This window comes from Scyliorhinus torazame, chromosome 16, assembly GCF_047496885.1.
Source record: "Scyliorhinus torazame isolate Kashiwa2021f chromosome 16, sScyTor2.1, whole genome shotgun sequence".
Lineage (NCBI taxonomy): Eukaryota > Metazoa > Chordata > Chondrichthyes > Carcharhiniformes > Scyliorhinidae > Scyliorhinus > Scyliorhinus torazame.
In genome coordinates, this window is record NC_092722.1 from 137211811 (window position 1) to 137232864 (window position 21054).

Genomic DNA, 21054 nt, shown 5'->3' on the forward strand with positions numbered 1-21054 from the left:
ATTATTATTAATAATAAATTGTCATCAGCCTTTCTGCCCTCTCTGGTGAAAGAATGCAGGTTATAGATGCTGCTCGAAAGCTCTGAATCTGCTGGCCCCTATCTCAGCAGTTTTTGACAGGATCGATGGCAGAGTTCAGCAGTAGGCATGATCATGGCAAAACTGCTGTGACCACTTCCCGAGAAATTTCCCGGTCTGTGTTCTTATCTTGATACAAAATTGTGTAAACGTTTTCAGTTGGAGAAACAAATATTAGACTCTACCTGGTTTGATCAACTGTTGGAGCTGGAAGTATGGACACGTTTGATGCAACTTGCTAACCTGAATAATGATGACTCATTGCTCATGCGATGTGCCCAGAAAGCATTTGCAATAAATAAAATTGCTGCACCAAGCACTGGTTCCAAGAGACATGATATGTGAGTATAATATCATTCAATGTAACTTGATGATTATTTCATTCCTGTCAAATTGGCGATTAGATTTGTTCATTATTATCCTGAACTGAGAAAAAAATACAAGTTTAATTTAACTTTGACATTCAGAATGAGTGCAGAATAAGTGTAGGCTTTGTAACCTAGCATTTTAAAAATATTCACCTTGCGCACAATGGCGCCGAAACAAAATTCATTGTGCCAGATCTTGGTGCAGTAGAGCCACATGTGGCATACATGTCTCGTTAGAAAATTTCCTTCAGCCCCTGGTTAGGGACCAGAAACGTTTTATTTAAAGTCGGCAAAATTTGAGAATCAAGCTACTTTGCTCAGTGAATAACGCAACAGGATCCCGTTGGTTTTGAACTAATACAAATAAACTTTACAAGACAAGGCCAGAAAGGTAAAGCACCAGGCCGCCAATCTTTGGCTGGATTCTTGGATATTGACACCTTTTTTCTGAACCTTCTTTGATAACCAGGGCTTCCGCTGAGCCTTCTTCACTTAAAATCTGCAATCCGCAGCATTTCTCCTGTTTGCTTCTCTGCACCTCTTTTTTTAACTGAACCAGGAGCTTTTACAGGCCCTATCCCATGTCTGGGACTCTTCTTTTCGGACTTCTCCCTATCTCCTCCGCCAGCAATGGCTCTCTTGGTCACATCGCTCGGTTAATCGTACTGTTTTTCTTCCCTGCACCAGTGCGCTGGCTCCTTCATTGGCCCAAAGAATCTACAGTGCTGAACTGTGCATGTACAGCCTGCTTCCAGTCTGTGCAAATGCATAAAGTCTGAGGCTTGTTGGCCCCGACCTCTGCTCTCAATATGAAGGAAAGCTTGACAATGCAAACAGTGGAGATTAAGACTGAAGTTTTGCAAGTTCTTACCCTGCAAGTCACCTCCAATATGGCTGTGGATGACAGTATACACAGGGGCTTGCAGATTGTCACAGCAGTTCACCAATCTGTCTTCCAACAGATTACTAGGTTTGCTGAAGCGCCAGCCCAGGGAGGTGACAGTGGTTCTATCTGCTGTCCTCTCAAGAAAACAGAGTTCATTTTCCCACCACTGTCACTCTCCAGTGCACCTGGTGCTAGCCTGTCAGCCAGGTAGCCTGGATTTCTGATGCCCATGTCAAGGTGGTAGTCCTTTTATGTCCAGTGCTATTCGAGGTTATCCTTCAAAGCCATCTTCAACCCCTTCCACTGAAATTCAGCAGCCACCCGCCAGCTATGCTGAAACCACTGGAGTATAGAATCATAGAATTTACAGTGTAGAAGGAGGCCATTCGGCTCGTCGAGTCTGCACCGGCCCTTGGAAAGAGCACCCTACTTTAATCCCACGCATCTACCCTATCTTCGTAATCCAGTAATCCCCACTTAACATTTTTGGACACTAAGGGTAATTTAGCATGGCCAATCCACCTAACCCGCACATCTTTGGACAGTGTTATTTGACAGTGGCTTGCAAACTTCCAGTTACAGAACAGACAAATGTGAAATGACTGGCACTATTTCTCTGCTTTTCATACTTCTCATACCTCCACCCTATCCCTGTAATCTAGTAACCACACCTAACCTTTTTGGACACTAAGGGGTAATTTAGCATGGTCAATCTACCTAACCTGCACATCTTTGGAGAGTGAGGGGAAACCCAGGCAGACACAGGGCGAAAGTGCAAACTCCGCACAGTTACCTGAGGCCGGAATTGAACCTGGGACCCTGGAGCTGTGAGGCAGCCGTGCTAACCACTGTGGTACTGTGCCGCCCTGGAGTAGCACTAGGACATGCAAAAACACATGGAAGACAAACACAATGAATGCACAAGGGGATTAGTTGACTTCTGAATAGAATATGGAAGGTTTGATTTCTAAATTTGGTTTGGAATGTTTATTTTGCCTGCCCAGGAAGATCCTTTCTAAACTATTTGCTCTCTTGCCCTTCTTGATCCTGAGCAGCTTGCCATTTTGCTAGTGGCAAGGTCTGTACCCTCATGATGATGAGATGCAGCATGTAGTAGATCATGGCACATCCTAACATGCATTCTGCCAGTCACTACAGAGCTCCTCCACTGCGACCGCTGCAGTGGAAGCATTGGTCAGAACTTTGCACTCTCCTCACCCCCACCTCATAAGGTTCCATGCAGGGGATTCGCTTCAGGTTCCCACCCCCGGTTACACTGTGGCAGGCATGATATCGGAAGGGATGCCCACCCTTGTTCCATTTAAGGCCTTGATGTACCACTTAAGGGCCTTCAATATATTGCCATTCCTTCACAGTCACTTGGTACCAATCCAGAAACTCCCTCCCCAACAGAACCTACACCACATGGACTGCAGCAGTTCTAGAACGCAGCTCACCACCACCTTTTCATGGGCAAACATTCTGGCCTGGTGAGCAACATCCACATTGCACGACTGAATGGAAAGAATATCCTCAATTTTTCAGCTGGCGGCCAGATGAAAGCTCAAGCTGGGAAGGGCAGAAATAAAGGGATTTAGATCGCAGGCAGGTGGAGGTTGCTTCCATCAGAAGTCTCACCTGCAGACTCCCTTCACCACCACCCCTCTCCCACTGGCTTATTCCCTGGGATCCTAATCACCCACCTTGCAAACCCTCAGGCTTTCAGTACTCTCCCACCCAGACCCCTGACACTCATCTTTTTTCACGATTCCCGTGACTTCAGCTCAGGAAATGTTTTGCCATGCCGATTCTATTCACTGCAGTGCTTTTCCTGAATTGACTGGAGAGCTGCTGGTTAATCCAATTGGCCATCAACTTTCCAAGATGGGACTTCCTCCCAAGCGAGGGACAGAAGCCCTGCCTACTACCATTCAATAGTTGTTACAGCATAAAATAGCAGCGGACCTCTCGGAGTCTGCAGGGATGTGTTTCTCACCAACTCTTTAGGTGGGGTAATCCAAGTCCCCAACATCCAAAAAAATCTTGGTTCATGTTTTTGCATGCCAATAGTCTGTTGTATCACATTTTATGTAGCAATACAGCTTTCATTGTATGTGCACTATGCACGAGTGCAAGGGTCTATCCTACTGTTTACAGCCTACTTTATTCACGGCTCACATTGAGGTCTCCTCTACATTGGAGACCAAATGTAGATGGGTGACCGCTTTGTAGAACCTCTTCGGTCTGTCTGTAAGCATGACACCGGCCTTCCTATCACTGCAGAGTTTCAGCGAAGCACAACTCAAACTAGAGGAACAGCATCTTATCTTCCGATTCAGTACTTTAAAGCCTTCTGGACTAACATAGAATTCAACAACTTCATACCTTGAATTATCTCCTCCATTTTGATTTTTTTTCCTCACCCCTCCCTCACAGGCCATCTGTAATTTGTTTTGCTTTCACAGAGCGCTCATTCTTGTTCTACCATTAACTCATTCTGTTATCTTGCCTGTATGTCGTTATTCAAACATTCTTTAGTCTTTAACACTACCATTAACACTCCCTTTGTCTTGTGTCCATGACGTCCTTTTCAATCTCTCCAGAACCCCCCCCTCAGCCTGACCTTCTTTGCTCCACCTCTCCAGCCCCCTCTCCATCTGTATATTCCATCACATTTCTGCACCTCCTGAGCTCTGAAGAGGTCATACAGATTCAAAACGTTAACTCTGCTTCTTTCTCCAGGACGCTGCCAGACCTGTTGAGTTTTTCCAACTTTTTCTGTTTTTATTATGCAAGGATCCATCCTTGGCTCTTGTTCCATTCCAGAGTGGTGGGCGTTAAAGGATAGAACTGAAGCCTAATCTTTTCACACTTTATAATGCCTACCATCGGAATACAATTGAACAGTCAGTTACTATACAATTAACAACTCCTCCTGGTCCTCAACTACATGCTGCCCAGTGACAAGATCAACCAAAGCTACATTATTAGTTTTCGCATGTGCACTAATGACCCCAGGTCTAGCTCACCATAACTCTCTTCGCAACTCCACTTTGTGACTGAACAATCAGGTTAAGAAATTGGAGAACCAAATATTTAGTTTAAAAGCTATCCTGCTACAGAGAGAACAATTTTTTTTATTGACGTGTCAAGCATGAATTTAAATAATTCAGGAAGATTATTTGGTATCTTGGGCGCAGTACTGATCGCCACTTTCAGATGGAATCCTTCCTTCTTTCTGAAGGTCTCAACCACATTAATATGTGATGCACTGCATTTCTTTTGTTTCATGTGACACCCTAATCAGTTTGTGCACATTAGATGAATGAAAAAACAAGATTCAAACCTCGACTTGCTGCCCCTTGAGGTTGTCACTGAATATATCAGCCTACACAACTTGTGAAACAACTGGTGAAATCAGGATGCTCTTCAACAGAAGCCACGATTTTTGATAAATAATTGTTGGGTATATGTATGTGAATTGAAAAGTAAAGCTTTCTTTGTATTTATGCAGGCATAATTACAGAGTTCAGCAAGAATTGCTGAGCGTTGTTGCTGGTATTGAAGGGCAAAGCTTGATGAAGAACGCAGCTGGAAACAGCGAAATGCGTATCTCTGCCATCAGAGCATTTCAATTGAGTGCAAGGTAATTTTATCTCCGGGCTGGATCATAGTGTACACAGATTTTCATCAGAAAGATGATTTATGTTGTAACAGAGTAATTTTTAAACATTTCTTTGTGAGACTCCCTTGGGGTGCATTCAAATGCTTCCAGGGTAGTGCTGTAATTGTAGTAATAATTTTTAGCCTCACACAGCACCAGACATTATGGGCAGAATTTGTATTGTCCAGGTGGGAAGGGCATAATTGAGTGCAGTTGCGGGGGTTCAAATGCCAAAAATAAAATACCGACATGTCAGAAACCTCACTTCCAGCCTTTACCAGCGTGTGTTTAGAGATGTTGGGGGCTGTCAGGCCTGTAATATAGATGCCTAACTAGTTCTACGTTTAACCCTGAATATTACCTTTAATAGCCAGCGCACAGTAGTGTGGAACTTGTCAGGATCAAAAACTTGAGGGCACAACAAGGAGGCATCTATATTTCCTTGTTGTGGGAACTTTAACTGCAATATGGGAACAGCTTTTGAAGCTATACAGTGGTACTCTGAAAAGAAGGAGGTTGAGGAGAAACAGCACCAATAGCAACAGTAGTAGGGCTAATGACAATAACAACACCATCAGCAACAGCTGTTGCCACCTCCTCAGCCATAAGCTGTTCCACAGAACAAAAAGGATGGAGGCGACCCAGAATAGGGTAGACAGAAAGAGTATCAGCTTATTTGACATACTTATACAAAACTGCTACAAGCTTCTCCCAGCAGAAGGTTGCTAATGTATACCGCCTCCTGAAAGAAGACCTTTCAAGAGGACCACATGGGCATTCATTACCAGTGGCAAAGGTCACCAAAGCCATGATTTTATTGGTCTTTAGCTCTCCCCTAGGATCTGCTGGAAATATCTGCAGAACGTCACTATCTGTTGCCTACAAGTGTTTCTTCCTGGAGACCCATGCCATGTTTGCTAAGGCTGCCACTTTGAGTCCAGTCAGGTGGAGCACGCTCTTACATTTGCTGGAGTGACTGCATTCTCACAGGTGCAAAGTGTCCGATTGTGTACATATGGTAGCCGAGGTGCCTCAAATCATCTCGGTGTATCCGCACCTGCAACAATTCAAGGGCAGGAGACAGAAAGAAGGTCTCTGTTTGAGGGACAGGGGATGTGAAGGTTGGGCAGTGGATATGACGTGGAAAGAGTCTCTACTTCCATGTGCCCTTTATCTTCCCTCTCAGCATGTACCTGCCCTTCTCTGCTGGCCAGGAGCTGGAAAGCATTGAATGGCCAAGGTGAAGTTTTCCTCCAGTCTGTTCTGTGCTGTGGCAGACTGAGTGTATAGGCTATGAATGAAGGCATCAGCACAAATGCCTGAGACAGCATGACACTCACAAAAGAGACAAATTACTCCAGTCTTTTTGCAAGGGATGCACATTGCCTTTGAAATGGTGACCGATTTTCATATGTTTCCAGTTGCTGCTCCAGTAGCATTGACTCTGTGGATGGCCCCCATCTAAGCAAAGCTTGGAGTGTCCTGCACCTTCTGATGGGGACTTTCCACTGTTGTCCCTAACACCAAAATCTGTTTCTGCTTACGTGTGATGCACACTTCACTATGTACATACCTCCTTTATCTATCTCTGTTTGAGTCTCCACCAATGTGTGTTTTTGTGCTGGTGGAGTGTCCACATTAGTACTTCCTCAGTGAAGACCTCCTCCAAAGACACCATGGCCTACTTACGCTCCAGCACCTGCATCACCTTTGAAGGGACTGAAAGACGCTTAAAATTGACATGCAGCAAGTGTTCATAATCAGTATTGTGCAGATGCTCACGTTTCAGTTCGTATTGACAGAAATTTAAAATTAGTGATTATTTTGTGCCACATGGGAGCATGATATCTGGTTTTGTCACCAGGTATGTGACAGACTTCTATCTCTCCAATAATGTCCAGCAACTCTGCCACCCTACCAATCTCCAAGGTCCACTTATGGCTATCATTTGTGGACCACCACCAATTCTCTGTCTCTTCCTGTAGGAGAGAAAGTAGAGAATTGGGAGTGTGAGAAATGTAATGTTTACGGAAGATGGAAAGATAACATGAATGAAGGGTGGCTGTGAAGAAAGGATATGAGGTGGCGCTGAAATGAGTGTCAATGTTGGCTGCTCAGATGGGTATGTGAGGAGATATTTCACAAGAGAGTAATGAGTGTTGTTGCAGTGTGTTAGTCTGAGGAGTACTGTGCCGGGATGTGCTGGAGAGCGGAAGATTGAGTCCATACTCAGAGGTGGGTGGCTCCTACTTTTGGGCGGTGGAGTTTGGGAAGACGCTTCTGCATCTCCCGATCAAACTCAGTGCGACATTTCCGCCCGGAGGCTAAATGAGGCTCTCAAGTATGCACTTAAGGGCCACATAAAGGCCTCATTCCACCTTCACCGGGAGTCAACTAGCAGCATGCAGGGGACTCCCCATACAGAGAGACCGTCCAGACAACCCTGTTGAATTTTATCAAGAGACCTGGCATCAGTGATGATCCGTGGTGAAGGCCGAGTGTGTTACTAGAGAGTTTCCCACCTTTGTTTGGCTGGAAGCTCTTGGGAAGGAGTGCTCTTCAGCCTACTAGAGACTTATCCGACAAGAGGCCTGATGCTCCTGGATATGTGTCCGATGGCTTGATAATTGAGTTGGCCTCATGGAGAAAAGCGACACGGAGATCCCATTGGTTCTGCAACTGGTGGATGTGACCTCAGTGCCAGCATTAATTTCCACCTGAGTAGGAGCTGGTACCTGAAACTGAGATGCCACTCAGCTTTCCGCCCTTATGAGATTATTGACCCTATTGCGACACTGATCCCAGGCATTAGTGAGCATAGTCCTGCTGCTCATTGTTTCCGTGACTTGCATTTATGCCCACTTGTTCTGGGAGATTGGACTCTTCCTCCATCTGATGGAAGAAGCACTTCTGTGGCTATTCACAGTCCCTAGTATCATCAGGGAAGAGTCCAGAGTGTACCTTTCCTACATCTCACTTTCATTTTTTTTCTTATCTGAAACCTACAGAGTCAATGCAGCTATTCTGAACCCTACCGTGGAATCTTTAAATAAAACTCATTCCAATAGCAAGTGGGGTTTGTCATCTTGCCCAGAATATCTGATTGGTTGAGGAGTCACAATATCTGCTGTTTCATGAGAACCAGCTTCCAGCTGTCTTTTTAATTCATTCATGGGATGTGGGCCTTGTCAGCGCCCGTCCCTAATTTCCCTTGAGAAGGTAGTGGTGATTTGCCTTCTTGAACCGCTGCAGTTAATGTGATGTATGTACATTCACAGTTCTGTTAGGGATGTGGTTCCAGGATTTTGTGCCAGCAACAGTGAAAGAACAGCAAAATATTTCCACATCAGGATGGTGAGTGGCTTGGAGGTCAACTTCCAGGTGGTGGTGTTCCTATGTATCTGCGGCCCTTGTCCTTCTTGATGGTAGTGGTTTTGGGTTGGAAGGTGCTACCTAAGGAGTCTTGGTGAGCTCCTGCAGTGCATCTTGTACATTGTACATCCTGTTGTCGCTATGCATCAGTGTTAGAGGGAGGGGGTATTTGTGGATGGGGTAGCAATCAAGTGCGCTGCTTTGTCTGGATAGTTTCAAGCTTATGGAGTATTGTCGGAGCATCACTCATCCAGGCAAGTGAAGAGGATTCCATCACTCTCCTGATTTGTGCCTTGTAGATTGTAGGCAGGCTTTGGGGAGTCTAGAGGTGAGTTACTCACTGCAGGATGCCCTTGTAGCCACAGTATTTATATAGCTAATCCAGTTCCAGTTCTGGTCAGTGGTAACCCCAGTATGTTGATAGTGGGGGATTCAGCATTGTATATCAAAAGTTAATGGTTAGATTCTCTGTTGTTGGAGATGATTGTTGCTGGAACTTGTGTGTTCATTTATCAGCCCAAGCCTGGATATTGTTCCGGCCTTGCTCAGTATCTGAGGAATCGCGAATGTTGAACATTGTGTATTTATCAGTGAACATCCCCACTTTTGACCTTTTGATGGAAGGAATGTGATTGACGAAGCAGCTGAAGATGTTTAGGCCCAGACACTACCCTTGGGAACTTCTGCATTAATGTCCTGGACAGAGACGACTGATCATCTTCCTTTGTTGTAGGTATGACTCCAACCAGCAGAGGGGTTTTCCCCTGGTTCCCATTTATGTCAGTTTTGCTAGGGCTCCATTATGCCATATTTAGTCAAGTACTGCCTTGATGTCAGGTGTAGTCACCCTCACTTCAACTCTTTTGCCCATGTTTGAACCAAAGATGTAACGAGGTCAGGAGCTGAGTGACCCTGGCGGAACTTGCAATTGAAAATGGTGTCAGACCCATGCCTTGAGCTCTCTCTTGGAGAAACAATGTAAAATAAGGGATAAAATTCTTAAAGGGGTGCAGAGGGACCTGGCTGTATATGTGCAAAGATAATTGAAGGTGTCAGGACATGTGGAGAGAGTAGTTAATAAAGCAGATCATATTCTGGGCTTCATCAATAGGGGCATAGAGTACAAGAACAAGGAAGTTTGCTAACTTATACAAGACATTAGTTTGATCTCAGCTGGAGTATTGTGTACAGTTCTGAGTGCCACACTAGGGCCAGGGTGTGAAAGCATTGGAAAGAGTGCAGTAAAGGTTTGCAGTAATAGTTCCAGGGATGAGAAACTTTAGTTATGAGGATAGATTGGAGAATTTGGGACTGTTCTTCTTGGAGGGAAGGTGAAGAAGAGATTTGATAGAGAAGTTCAAAATCATGAGGGGGCTGGACAGAGCAGATAGGGAGAAACTGTTCCTGCTTGTAAAAGGATTGTGGTGGTATGTATTAGGGGTAATACGGTACACCATGAATGCCGAGGAGCTATTGGAGGACTGATGCTGGGTCCTGATTGGATCTGCCGCCTACTGGGCCCCACCCAGATAGGCGGGGTATAAGAACCCGGGTTTCTCCCAGCAGCTGCATTCTGTAACTGAGCTGCTGGGGAACAAGTCTGCTCAATAAAGCCTCGATTGAAGTTCTCTACGTCTCGCCTCGTGTATGATCGATGGTGCTACAAGGATCAAGAATGAGAGGGCACAGATTTAAAGTGATTTGCAAAAGAAGCAAATGTGATGTGAGAAAAAACTTTTTCACACGAGTGGTTCTGATCTGGAATGCACAGCCTGCAAATGTGGCAGAGACAAATTCAATTGAGGCATTCAAGAGGGTATTGGATGATTACTTGAATAGAAACAATGTACAGGGGAATGAGGAGAAAACAAGGGAATGGCACTAAGTCATGATGCTCGTTTGGTAAGCCAGTACAGACACGATGGGTCAAATGGCCTCCTTCTGCGAGATAGCAATTCTGTGTTTCTGTAAAAATACTAGACAGGGCCTGAAGGAAAAAAGCATACTACAAGTATCAAGAAAGACAGTGACACCAATATCTGCTCCCTGCAGCACAATGTTGCAGGACGCGACCTTGTTGCTGTTGATTATTAGTATTAAAGACAGCATTACCAATCAGGACTTGCAAATCCATTATTTTGCTCTACCAGGGGCGACATTCTCCGACACCCCGCCGGGTCGGAGAATCGCCGGGGGCTGGCGTGAATCCCGCCCCCACCGGTTGCCGAAGTCTCCGGCACCAGAGATTCGGTGGGAATCGGGCCGCGCCGGTTGGCGGGCCCCCCCGCTCGATTGTCCGGCCCGGATGGGCCGAAGTCCCGCCGATAAATTGCCTGTCCCGCCGGCGTAAATTAAATCACCTACCTTACCGTCGGGACAAGGCGGCGTGGGCGGGCTCCGGGATCCTGGGGGGGGGCGCGGGGCGATCTGGCCCCGGGGGTGCCCCCACGGTGGCCTGGCCCGCGATCGGGGCCCAATGATCAGCAGGCGGGCCTGTGCCGTGGGGGCACTCTTTCCCTTCCGCCTCCGCCACGGTCTCCACCATGGCGGAGGCGGAAGAGACTCCCTCCACTGCGCATGCGTGGGACACTGTCAGCTGCCGCTCCCGCGCATGCGCCGCCCCGAGATGTCATTTCCACGCCAGTTGGCGGGGCAACAAAGGCCGTTTCCGCCAGCTGGCGGGGCGGAAATTCCTCCGGCGTCGGCCTAGCCCCTCAATGTTGGGGCTCGGCCCCCCAAAGATGCGGAGCATTCTGCACCTTCGGGGCGGTGCGATGCCCGTCTGATTGGCGCCGTTTTGGGCGCCAGTCGGCGGACATCGCGCCGTTTCGGGAGAATTTCGCCCCAGATGTATCGGTGAAATCAAAGTGGCCTCTTGGAAGCCACCAATGTTCTTAGGATCTCTTCTTGGTATGACAGTGATGCTGCAACAATCTCCCCCAATTCCACAGTCTCCATAGTACCCTGCACATTGAGAATACTTCCTGCTTTGTGTGCAGTAGTAGAAAGGAGACTCCTTTCACATTCATCATCCTGACCATATGCATGAAAGCTGTTTCCACTGCCTTCCCCCGGAGATCTCTGCTGCCGAATCATTTTCTGCTCCTCAGGCCAAGGATGATGTGTTCATTTGAGGCAAGAGCGGAGAAAAAAAACGAGAGAAGCACTAACCAATTGTTAAAATAGAGAGACGCACGGACATGATAGAGGTTTTTCTGAAAGACATTCAAACGTTGGAGAGAGATATTTGAGATCCAGATAGAACATAAAACATAGAACATTACAGCGCAGTACAGGCCCTTCGGCCCTCGATGTTGCGCCGACCTGTGAAACCACTCTAAAGCCCATCTACACTATTCCCTTATCGTCCATATGTCTATCCAATGACCATTTGAATGCACTTAGTTTTGGCGAGTCCACTACTGTTGCAGGCAGGGCATTCCACGCCCTTACTACTCTGAGTAAAGAGCCTACCTCTGACATCTGTCTTATAGCTATCTCCCCTCAATTTAAAGCTTTGTACCATCGTGCTAGACATCACCCTCCGAGGAAAAAGGCGCTCACTGTCCACCCTATCCAATCCTCTGATCATCTTGTATGCCTCAATTAAGTCACTTCTTAACCTTCTTCTCTCTAACGAAAACAGCCTCAAGTCCCTCAGCCTTTCCTCATAAGATCTTCCCTCCATACCAGGCAACATTCTGGTAAATCTCCTCTGCACCCTTTCCAATGCTTCCACATCCTTCCGATAATGCGGCGACCAGAATTGCACGCAATACTCCAAATGCGGCCGCACCAGAGTTTTGTACAGCTGCAACATGACCTCATGGCTCCGATACTCAATCCCTCTACCAATAAAAGCTAACACACCATACACCTTCTTAACAACCCTCTCAACCTGGGTGGCAACTTTCAGGGATCTATGTACATGGATACCGAGATCTCTCTGCTCATCCACACTGCCAAGAATCTTACCATTACTCCAGTACTCAGTCTTCCTGTTATTCCTTCCAAAATGAATCACCTCACACTTTTCTGCATTAAACTCCATTTGCCACCTCTCAGCCCAGCTCTGCAGCTTATCTATGTCCCTCTGTAACTTGTAACATCCTTCTGCACTGTCCACAACTCCACTGACTTTAGTGTCATCTGCAAGTTTACTCACCCATCCTTCTACGCACTCCTCCAGGTCATTTATAAAAATGACAAACAGCAGTGGCCCCAAAACAGATCCTTGTGGTACACCACTAGTAACTGGACTCCAGTCTGAACATTTCCCATCAACCACCACAATTTGTCTTCTTCCAGCTAGCCAATTTCTGATCCAAACTTCTAAATCACCCTGAATCCCATGCCTCAGAATCAAACGCTTTACTGAAATACATATAGACCACATCAACTGCTTTACCCTCATCCACCTGTTTGGTCACCTTCTCAAAGAACTGAATAAGGTTTGTGAGGCACGACCTACCCTTCACAAAACCGTGTTGACTATCTCTAATCAAATTATTCCTTTCCAGATGATTATACATCCTATCTCTTATAAACCTTTCCAAGATTTTGCCCACAACAGAAGTAAGGCTCACTGGTCTATAGTTACCGGGGTTGTCAGTACTCCCCTTCTTGAACAAGTGGACAACATTTGCTATCCTCCAGTCGTCTGGCACTATTCCTGTAGACAAAGATGACTTAAAGATCAAAGCCAAATGTTCAGCAATTTCCTCCCTAGCTTCCCATAGAATCCTAGGATAAATCCCATCTGGCCCAGGGGACCTATCTATTTTCACACTTTCCAGAATTGCTAACACCTCCTCCTTATGAACCTCAAGCCCTTCTAGTCTAATAGCCTGAATCTCAGTATTCTCCTCAACAACATTGTCTTTTTCCTGTGTGAAAACAGGTGAAAAATATTCATTTAGCACCTCTCCTATCTCCTCGGACTCCAAGCACAACTTCCCGCTACTGTCCTTGACTGGCCTTACTCTTATTGTAGTCATTTGTTTATTCCTGACACATCAATAGAAAGCTTTAGGGTTATCCTTGATCCTACCTGCCAAAGACTTCTTATGTCCCCTCCTGGCTCTTCTTAGCTCTCTCTTTAGGTCATTCCTAGCTAACTTGTAACTCTCGAGTGCCCTAACTGAACCTTCATGTCTCATCTTTACATAAGCCTCCTTCTTCCTCTTGACAAATGTTTCGACTGCTTTAGTAAACCACGGTTCCCTTCCTCGACCACTTCCTCCCTGCCAGACAGGTACATACTTATCAAGGACACGCAGGAGCTGTTCCTTGAACAAGCTCCACATTTCCATTGTGCCCATCCCCTGCAGTTTTCCTCTCCATCCGATGCATCCTAAGTCATGCCTCATCGCATCATAATTGCCTTTTCCCCAGATATAACTCTTGCCCTGCGGTATATACCTGTCCCTTTCCATCACTAAAGTAAACGCAATGGAATTGTGGTCACTATCACCAAAGTGCTCACCTACCTCCAAATCTAACACCTGACCTAGTTCATTACCCAGTACCAAATCCAATATGGCCTCGCCTAGTTGGCCTATCTACATACTGTGTCAGGAAACCCTCCTGCACACATTGGACAAAAAACAGACCCATCTAAAGTACTCAACTATCGCATTTCCAGTCAATTTGGAAAGTTAAAGTCCCCCATAACAACTACCCTGTTGCTTTCGCTCCTATCCAGAATCATCTTTGCAATCCTTTCCTCTACATCTCTGGAACTTTGACGAGACCTCATCAAACGTCCTTTCTGCCACCGTAATACTGTCCTTGACTAACAATGCCACCCCTCCCCCGCTTTTACCACCTTCCCTGAGCTTACTGAAATATCTAAACCCCAGCACCTGCAACAACCATTCCTGTCCCTGCTCTATCCATGCCTCCGATGGAGGAGAAATAGACAAGTCTTTGATTAACTTGGTGTTTGTAAGTTTAACAATTTATGGAGGAAGCAGAAGAAGTCATTCACTTGAGTCAGAAAACCCAGCAGCCTGGAGGCATCTTCAGCAAATGGCAGATGTGAGAGATTCAAGATTACAAACCAATAGTGAGGCTGAGAATGTCAATAACTGGACTTCTGGCGGCGGTCATGGAGTGAGTGCCCACACACAGGGCGGCTCCAGCTCGAAGGTGTTGGTTTTGGCCCTTTGCACAGAGGGTTTGGGTACATTCAGCAAAGAAATGGAGTGGAGAGTGCAAGGGAAGAAGTTCTCTCCGGGATTGGCATGTTTACTGACTATCAGACCCGGCAGAAGACAGTGCGGGATCTGGCTAAGGAGTTGGAGGAGACTCGGGATGCATCATAAATTGTGAAAATGGTGGTGGAGCAGGGTCGGCGGTGGAAAGCCTCAGATGGAGCAACTGATGAGCTTCATCAAGGAGGCATTTTGACAGCAAAGGAAGGAGATGCAGAGTGACTGGCCGAAGATGATTGAGGGGGCAGTGGCACCTCTTTGCAGGTCCTTGGATTGAGTGGAAAAGTACTTCGAAGCGCAGGGGGCGACAATCTGGGAGGTGGAAAAGATGATACCTGGCCAGAGTGACTGGATTGTATCTTTGGCGGTGGAGGTGGAGATCCTGGAGATCTATAAGTCGCTGCAGGTGAAGGTGGAGGATCAGGAGAACAGGTCCAGACAAGAGAACTTATGAATTGTGGGTCTGCCGGAGGGAGTGGAAGGAATGAGCCACAAAGTATGTTTCGGGGATGTTGGCCAGGTTGGTGGAGGAGAAGGTAATGGACAAGGTCCCAGTAGTGGACTAGGCCCCTAGGTTCTTGAGGCAGAAGCCGAGAGCAGGGGAGGTGATTGTGTGGATGCACATGTTTTTGGACAAGGAGAAGATCCTGAGGTCATCCAGCACAAAACGACTCTGTGAATGGGAGGGCAACCGAATCCGGATCTACCAGGACATTGGAGCGGAGCTGGCTAAAAGGGCAAAGCAATGCTGTACGTACGACAGATCCGATTCGGGGTGTTGTACCCGGCCAGACTCTGGGTAACGTATGACGGCTGGGAATATTATTTTGGGGTGCTGGAGGAGACACATTATTTTGTCAGGGACCATAAACTGGGAGAGAGCTGAGGGGTGGTATGGGATGGAGGAGTTAAGTCCACAAAAGTTGGGATTTGTTATTGTTCTGGTTTGCCAATGGGGGGGTGGGGTAGATTCTAAGAAGTTGTAAATTTATAAGGGGGGGCACTTCACTCGCCCCTCCCACCTTTTGTTTTTTGGGGTGTTTTGGTGTTTTTTGGTCTTTTTAGATGTAAGGGGTGTGGTATATGGGGCTCTTTGGGTTGTGTTGATGGTTTAGATGTTTTTTAGGATGGTTGGGAGCTTGTTGCACAGGCTAAGATGGGGGGATGGTAGGGGGAGGGATGGGGGAGTGTGTAAGGGAGTCACCACGCTGGCAAGCAATGCTAGTGAACGGGAGTGTGGTGGGGAGGGGACAGCGATGGTTGGCCAGTTTGGGGGGGGGAGAGAGGGGGTGGGGTTGGGAAGGGGGGGAAGGGGGGGAATGTGATGTCGCAAGTGTGGAGGATGAGCGTGGCCATGGGCAGGGTGGCGGGCCACCTTGGATGGGCCCAGTTCAGAGTGGGTTTGGGCAAGGTGGAGCCAAAGGGAGGTGGTAGCAGACGATAGAGCTGGGAGAGTTTAAGGATAGAATGGGGATGGTGGATCCGTGGAAGTTCGGGAACCCGTGAGGAAGGGAGTATTCCTTCTTCCCATACGTGTATAAGGTCAATTCTAGGATTGAGTAAGTAAGTCGGGTGGTGCTGATGGGGATGGTAGAGGTGGAATATGGGGAAATAATGATCTTGAATCATGCGCTGCACTGTTTGGATGTGAGGCTTAGTTTGGGACAGGGATTCAGGGCTTCTGGCAGATAAGCCATTTTGTGAGAAGGTGAGAGTGACAATTAAGAACTATGTGGTGTTTAATCAGAATGGTGAGGTGTTGGCAGCCACGTTTGGGGAGGCATTGAAGGCAGTGGTCCGAGGTGAGATTATTTGTTTAAGGCTCATAGGGATAGGAGAAGGAGGAATGAGCACCGGCAGCTATTAGACGAGATAGTTGAGGTGGATAGGAGATACTCAGCTGCCCCACGGAGGAGTTGTTGGTGGAAAAGAAGAGGTTGCAGGGGCAGTTTGATCGATTGACGACGGGAAAGGTGGTGAGGAAGCTGCGGAGGGCGTGGGGGGTGGGGGGTGGTACAGTATCAGTATGGGGAGAACGCAAGTCATATGTTGGCCCACCAGTTATGATGTCAGGCAGCGTCTAGGGATATTTTGTAGATAAGGGTGGAGAAGGGGGAGCTGGTGACGGAGCCAGAAAAGATAAATGAGGGCATTCAAGGCATTCTACAAGAAGCTATATAAGGCTCAGCCAGTTGGAGAGGCGGGGGATATGGAGCGGTTTCTGCACGAGTTGTAGTTCCCAGAGCTGGAGAAGGGGAGGAGCCAGACACTGGAGGAGCCGTTGGGGCTAAAGGAGGTGATGATTGTATCAATAGGATGCAGTCCTGGGGCCGGATGGCTTTTCGGCGGAGTTTTGTAAGCAGTTTGTGATAGAGTTGGCCCCCCCATTTGTTGGGGATGTTCAGTGAGGCAGAGAAGGATATGTTACCACTGGATTGTGGGTCCTACAGGCCCATTTCTTTGTTGAGCATGGACATGAAAGTACTGGCGAAGATGTTGACATGTAGGTTGGAGGGATGTATGGTGGTCTCTGAGGATCAAACGGGCTTTGTGAAGGGTAGGCAACTCTCTAGTAACATTAGAAGGCTGATGAATGTAATTATGACTCCATCAGGGGGTGGGCACTGAAGGTTATTCTGTCCATGGATGCAGAGAAGGCTTTTGATCAAGAAGAGTGGAGGTATTTGCTTGAAATTCTGGGTAGGTTTTGTGGTGATGTGCATCAATGTAAATAAGGGAGGAGAATGCATGTAGCATGAATGCATGTAGGCTAGCTAGACACTAGAGGGAGCACAAGAGACATCACATACACACACACAACCAATAGATCAGTTCGATAGGACATGACCAGTGGACATTCACGATACACACAGAGGTGACACCACCACAAGAGGGCATTCCACCAACCCATATATAAAGGACACCACATATGATCTGGCTCTTTCCAGTGGAGACAGTCAGTGAGTAGAGACACAGGGTTGATTCAATATTACACCCACCACGTGGCTTGCAGCAACTGGTTAGTCAATCTGGGTAGCTATAGTAGGATTAGCAGTAGTGTCGAACCCGAGTAATAGAAGTGTAAATAGTTTAATAAACGTGTTGAAGTTATCTCCACGTCTGAACCTTCCTTTGTCAAATGCACCACAAGGAAGCTGCTTATGTTACACCGAGAACATAACAAATCATGGTACCAGGACTGAACTGTTTCAATCCATATAGCCATACATCAGCGTACAGTGACAACCAGCAACGAACCCAGGCAAGATGTTCGAGATCCGTGTTCCTCAGCAACTCCAGTGCCACGGCGATCTCTGGCAGGTGTTCCGTCAAATGTTTGGAATCTTCCTGGTGGCAGCCGAACTAGAAGACGTGGCTGATGCTGAAAAGACAGAGCTTCTCCTCACCATCGCCGGTGCCAGAGCAGAAGAAATTTTTTTTAAATTCAAGTTCTCCAAGGGGCAAAACAGGAGCGACTTCCAGGCAGTCCTGGACAAATTCGGCAAATACTGTGAGGAAAACACACTCCAACCAACAAGAAAAGGTAAGAGAAGCGCCAGTACTCACCACGAGGTCGAGATACCGGAGCAAAGAACAGTTTTGATCGGCGGCCATCTTTCTAAAGGGACTGCACTTGCGCAGTTGCGAGAAGCCGCACATGCGCAATCACGAAAACGGGCCCCGATACAGGAACAGCGACTTGCGTCTGCGCAAATGCTTCCTACATATGATGTCACATGAGTCATGACATCAGGGGCCCCGGACCACGCCCATTTAAAGGGGAAACGTCCCAAATCAAAGAAAAAATCTTTTAAAGCCGTAAAACAACCTTCCTTCACCTGGAATGACAGCACAATGCCTCAAATTGAACCAGGAAATGAAATTAACCTCCGAAGAACCCTGCAACAAGCAGTTACCTACGCCCAAACCGATGATTCCGACCTTGAATACTTTGAAACCGACCGTTACATTTTCTCTGGACCTCGCGAGCCCAATGCCAGCTCCGACGCAAACAGTGATGATATGGTCCTAGAAGACAACGACACAGACGAACCTTTCACCTTGGGAGGCTACCCCTGTACCAAATCCGAAGCGCAACTAGATGTGTTGCACATTGGCGACCACTGTATTGAATCCGACGCAGACGCGGATTCGTTCTTCGGATTTGAGGATCTTCAGCCCAGCAGATATGACATCCCGACTCGTGAGTGCAGGATTATGCTGCGGCCTGAAACCAAGAGACAGAGAGCGGTACAAGCCCACAGAGAGTGGCCTGCTGCCACACAGAGCGTGGTTCACGCACCGCTCAGGGTTCCCGACTCTACGAAAGAAGACATGCAAGACTCCACACCGCAGTCCTTGCATGAACAAGAAGTGACTCCAGTGTCACAAGCCTCCACAGCGAGCTCGTGGACAGACTCCACAATTTCAGAAACGCAAGACTCCAGAGCGCAGTCCTTGCACACACAAGACGTGACTCCAATGTCACAAACCTCCGCAGCGAGCTCGTGGACAGCCTCCACGATCGAAGCTTTGCAAGACTCCGACATGCAGTCCTTGCTGGAACAAGACCATGAGGGTCTAGCAACCTCCTCTAACCAACTAGCGGCAGATGATGCAAGTCTGCCATGCTCAAGTAAACAGCAAGAGGACTATGACAGTCTACCACGCTCCAGTGCACAGCAGGACGACCATGACGGTCTATCATGCTACAGTGAAGAACAAAGCGACGATGACAGTACAAGCCCAAATGAAGGACAACAGCAAGACAATGACAGTCCACCCACATTGTTTGCGCCACCAGATGAAGACTCTGACAATTTACCCAACCCAAGTGAACAACAAGCAGCTACTTAGGCTCTACCCACGGTATGTGAGACGAGTGACGACAGCATCCCACTTCCCATGCAAGATGTGCAAAGTGACAGACCTCAGCTAGTGTGTACAGAGGCACTTGATGATCACTGTGAGACCACTGGTGACACCACGATACTTCCACCCTCATTCGCTCGAACCTCTCCACACGTCAATGCATTCCTGCATGTTCCAACTCCAGACGTGCAGCTTCAAGAAATCTCAGCTGACTCCAGTGAATCTGCTAAGACTCCGGACGGGGAGCATCAACAAACCAACACTGACTCAGTTAAAACAGACCAGACTCCAGATGGGGAGCAACCAAACTCCGACTCTGATTCACGTAAGCTGGACTTTACTCCAGACAGGGAGTGCCGCAACCTCAATGATGGCATGCTCAGGGTGACGGCAGATGCCACAACGACAGGTGATGGATCACTTAACAATTACACTGGGTCAGTAATAACAAGCAGCGGCTACAGTCCAAGAGGTATGCACCAATATTCACCACAGCTATATCCACACATTTTTTCCACACCAGCAGTGCAGCCAATGACAGCTCATGTTGGACAAACCCAGTATTCAGGCATGCAGCAGCCAGCAGTCTATGCAGCATATTCTCAAACAGGCCAGCACTACGGATTGCCCACTAATGGAATCAAGACCGAAGGAGGACTACTGCAAGTGCAATCTGCACTTGCATTAAGACTGGATGCCTTAGTTACAGCCCAGGATTTGCTGCACCCCAGCATGGCCAGACGGCATATTCCTATCAGATGCAATGTTCTAGTTTCACACAACCACCAAGTATTTATGCGAGCAGCAATTCTGTTTCCAATTCGACAAGCTTCAACGGTTCTCAGCAGGATCACCCTTCCAGCACAGCATGTGGCCAGAACCAGTATGTACAGTCTTATCCAACTTCAACATATGGCACATCCATGACCTCGAATGATACTGTTGATGGTACCTCTTCAACGTCAACACCTTATCAGCTACAAGATGCCATCCGACAGCACTATCACAAACATCAAAAAAGAAAGGGACTCCAAATCAGACAGCGAAGTGATTTGACCACTTCTTGGTTCCTGTGGCACAGGGGCGTTGATGGCGTTCATAACCAAGAGAGACATTTGACCATGATGATTGATGGTTTTTGGACTCTCACGAATGATTTGGACTTATTGTTTAATCACTGTTCCCGTGACTTGTATATACCTTACCTTATCTACCTGTTCTTTGTTCAATTTTTTAAAAGTGTGCAGAAAATATGTAACATATAAAAAGGAGGGGATGTGGTGATGTGCATCAATGTAAATGCATGTAGGCTAGCTAGACACTAGAGGGAGCACAAGAGACATCACACACACGTTAGATCAGTTATATAGATCAGTTAGACAGAACATGACCAATGGACTTTCACGATACTCACAGAAGTGACACCACCACAGGAGGGCATTACACCAACCCATATATAAAGGACACCACACACATGATCTGGCTCTTTCCAGTGGAGACAGTCAGTGAGTAGAGACACAGGGTTGATTCAATATTACACCCACCACGTGGCTTGCAGCAACTGGTTAGTCAGTCTGGGTAGCTATAGTAGGATTAGCA

The 21054-nt window shown here is 47.1% G+C and overlaps 1 protein-coding gene across 2 annotated transcripts in view; it reads left to right on the forward strand.

The window, feature by feature from the left end:
• The window catches only part of cfap46 (cilia and flagella associated protein 46), a 368598-nt gene that overhangs the window by 130757 nt on the left and 216787 nt on the right, over positions 1 to 21054 (forward strand). For both annotated transcript variants that reach the window (XM_072479134.1, XM_072479136.1), the window contains 2 exons: positions 238 to 419; positions 4847 to 4978. In XM_072479134.1, the coding sequence (XP_072335235.1) occupies positions 238 to 419; positions 4847 to 4978 (314 nt within the window). The remainder of the gene's footprint in view (positions 1 to 237; positions 420 to 4846; positions 4979 to 21054) is intronic.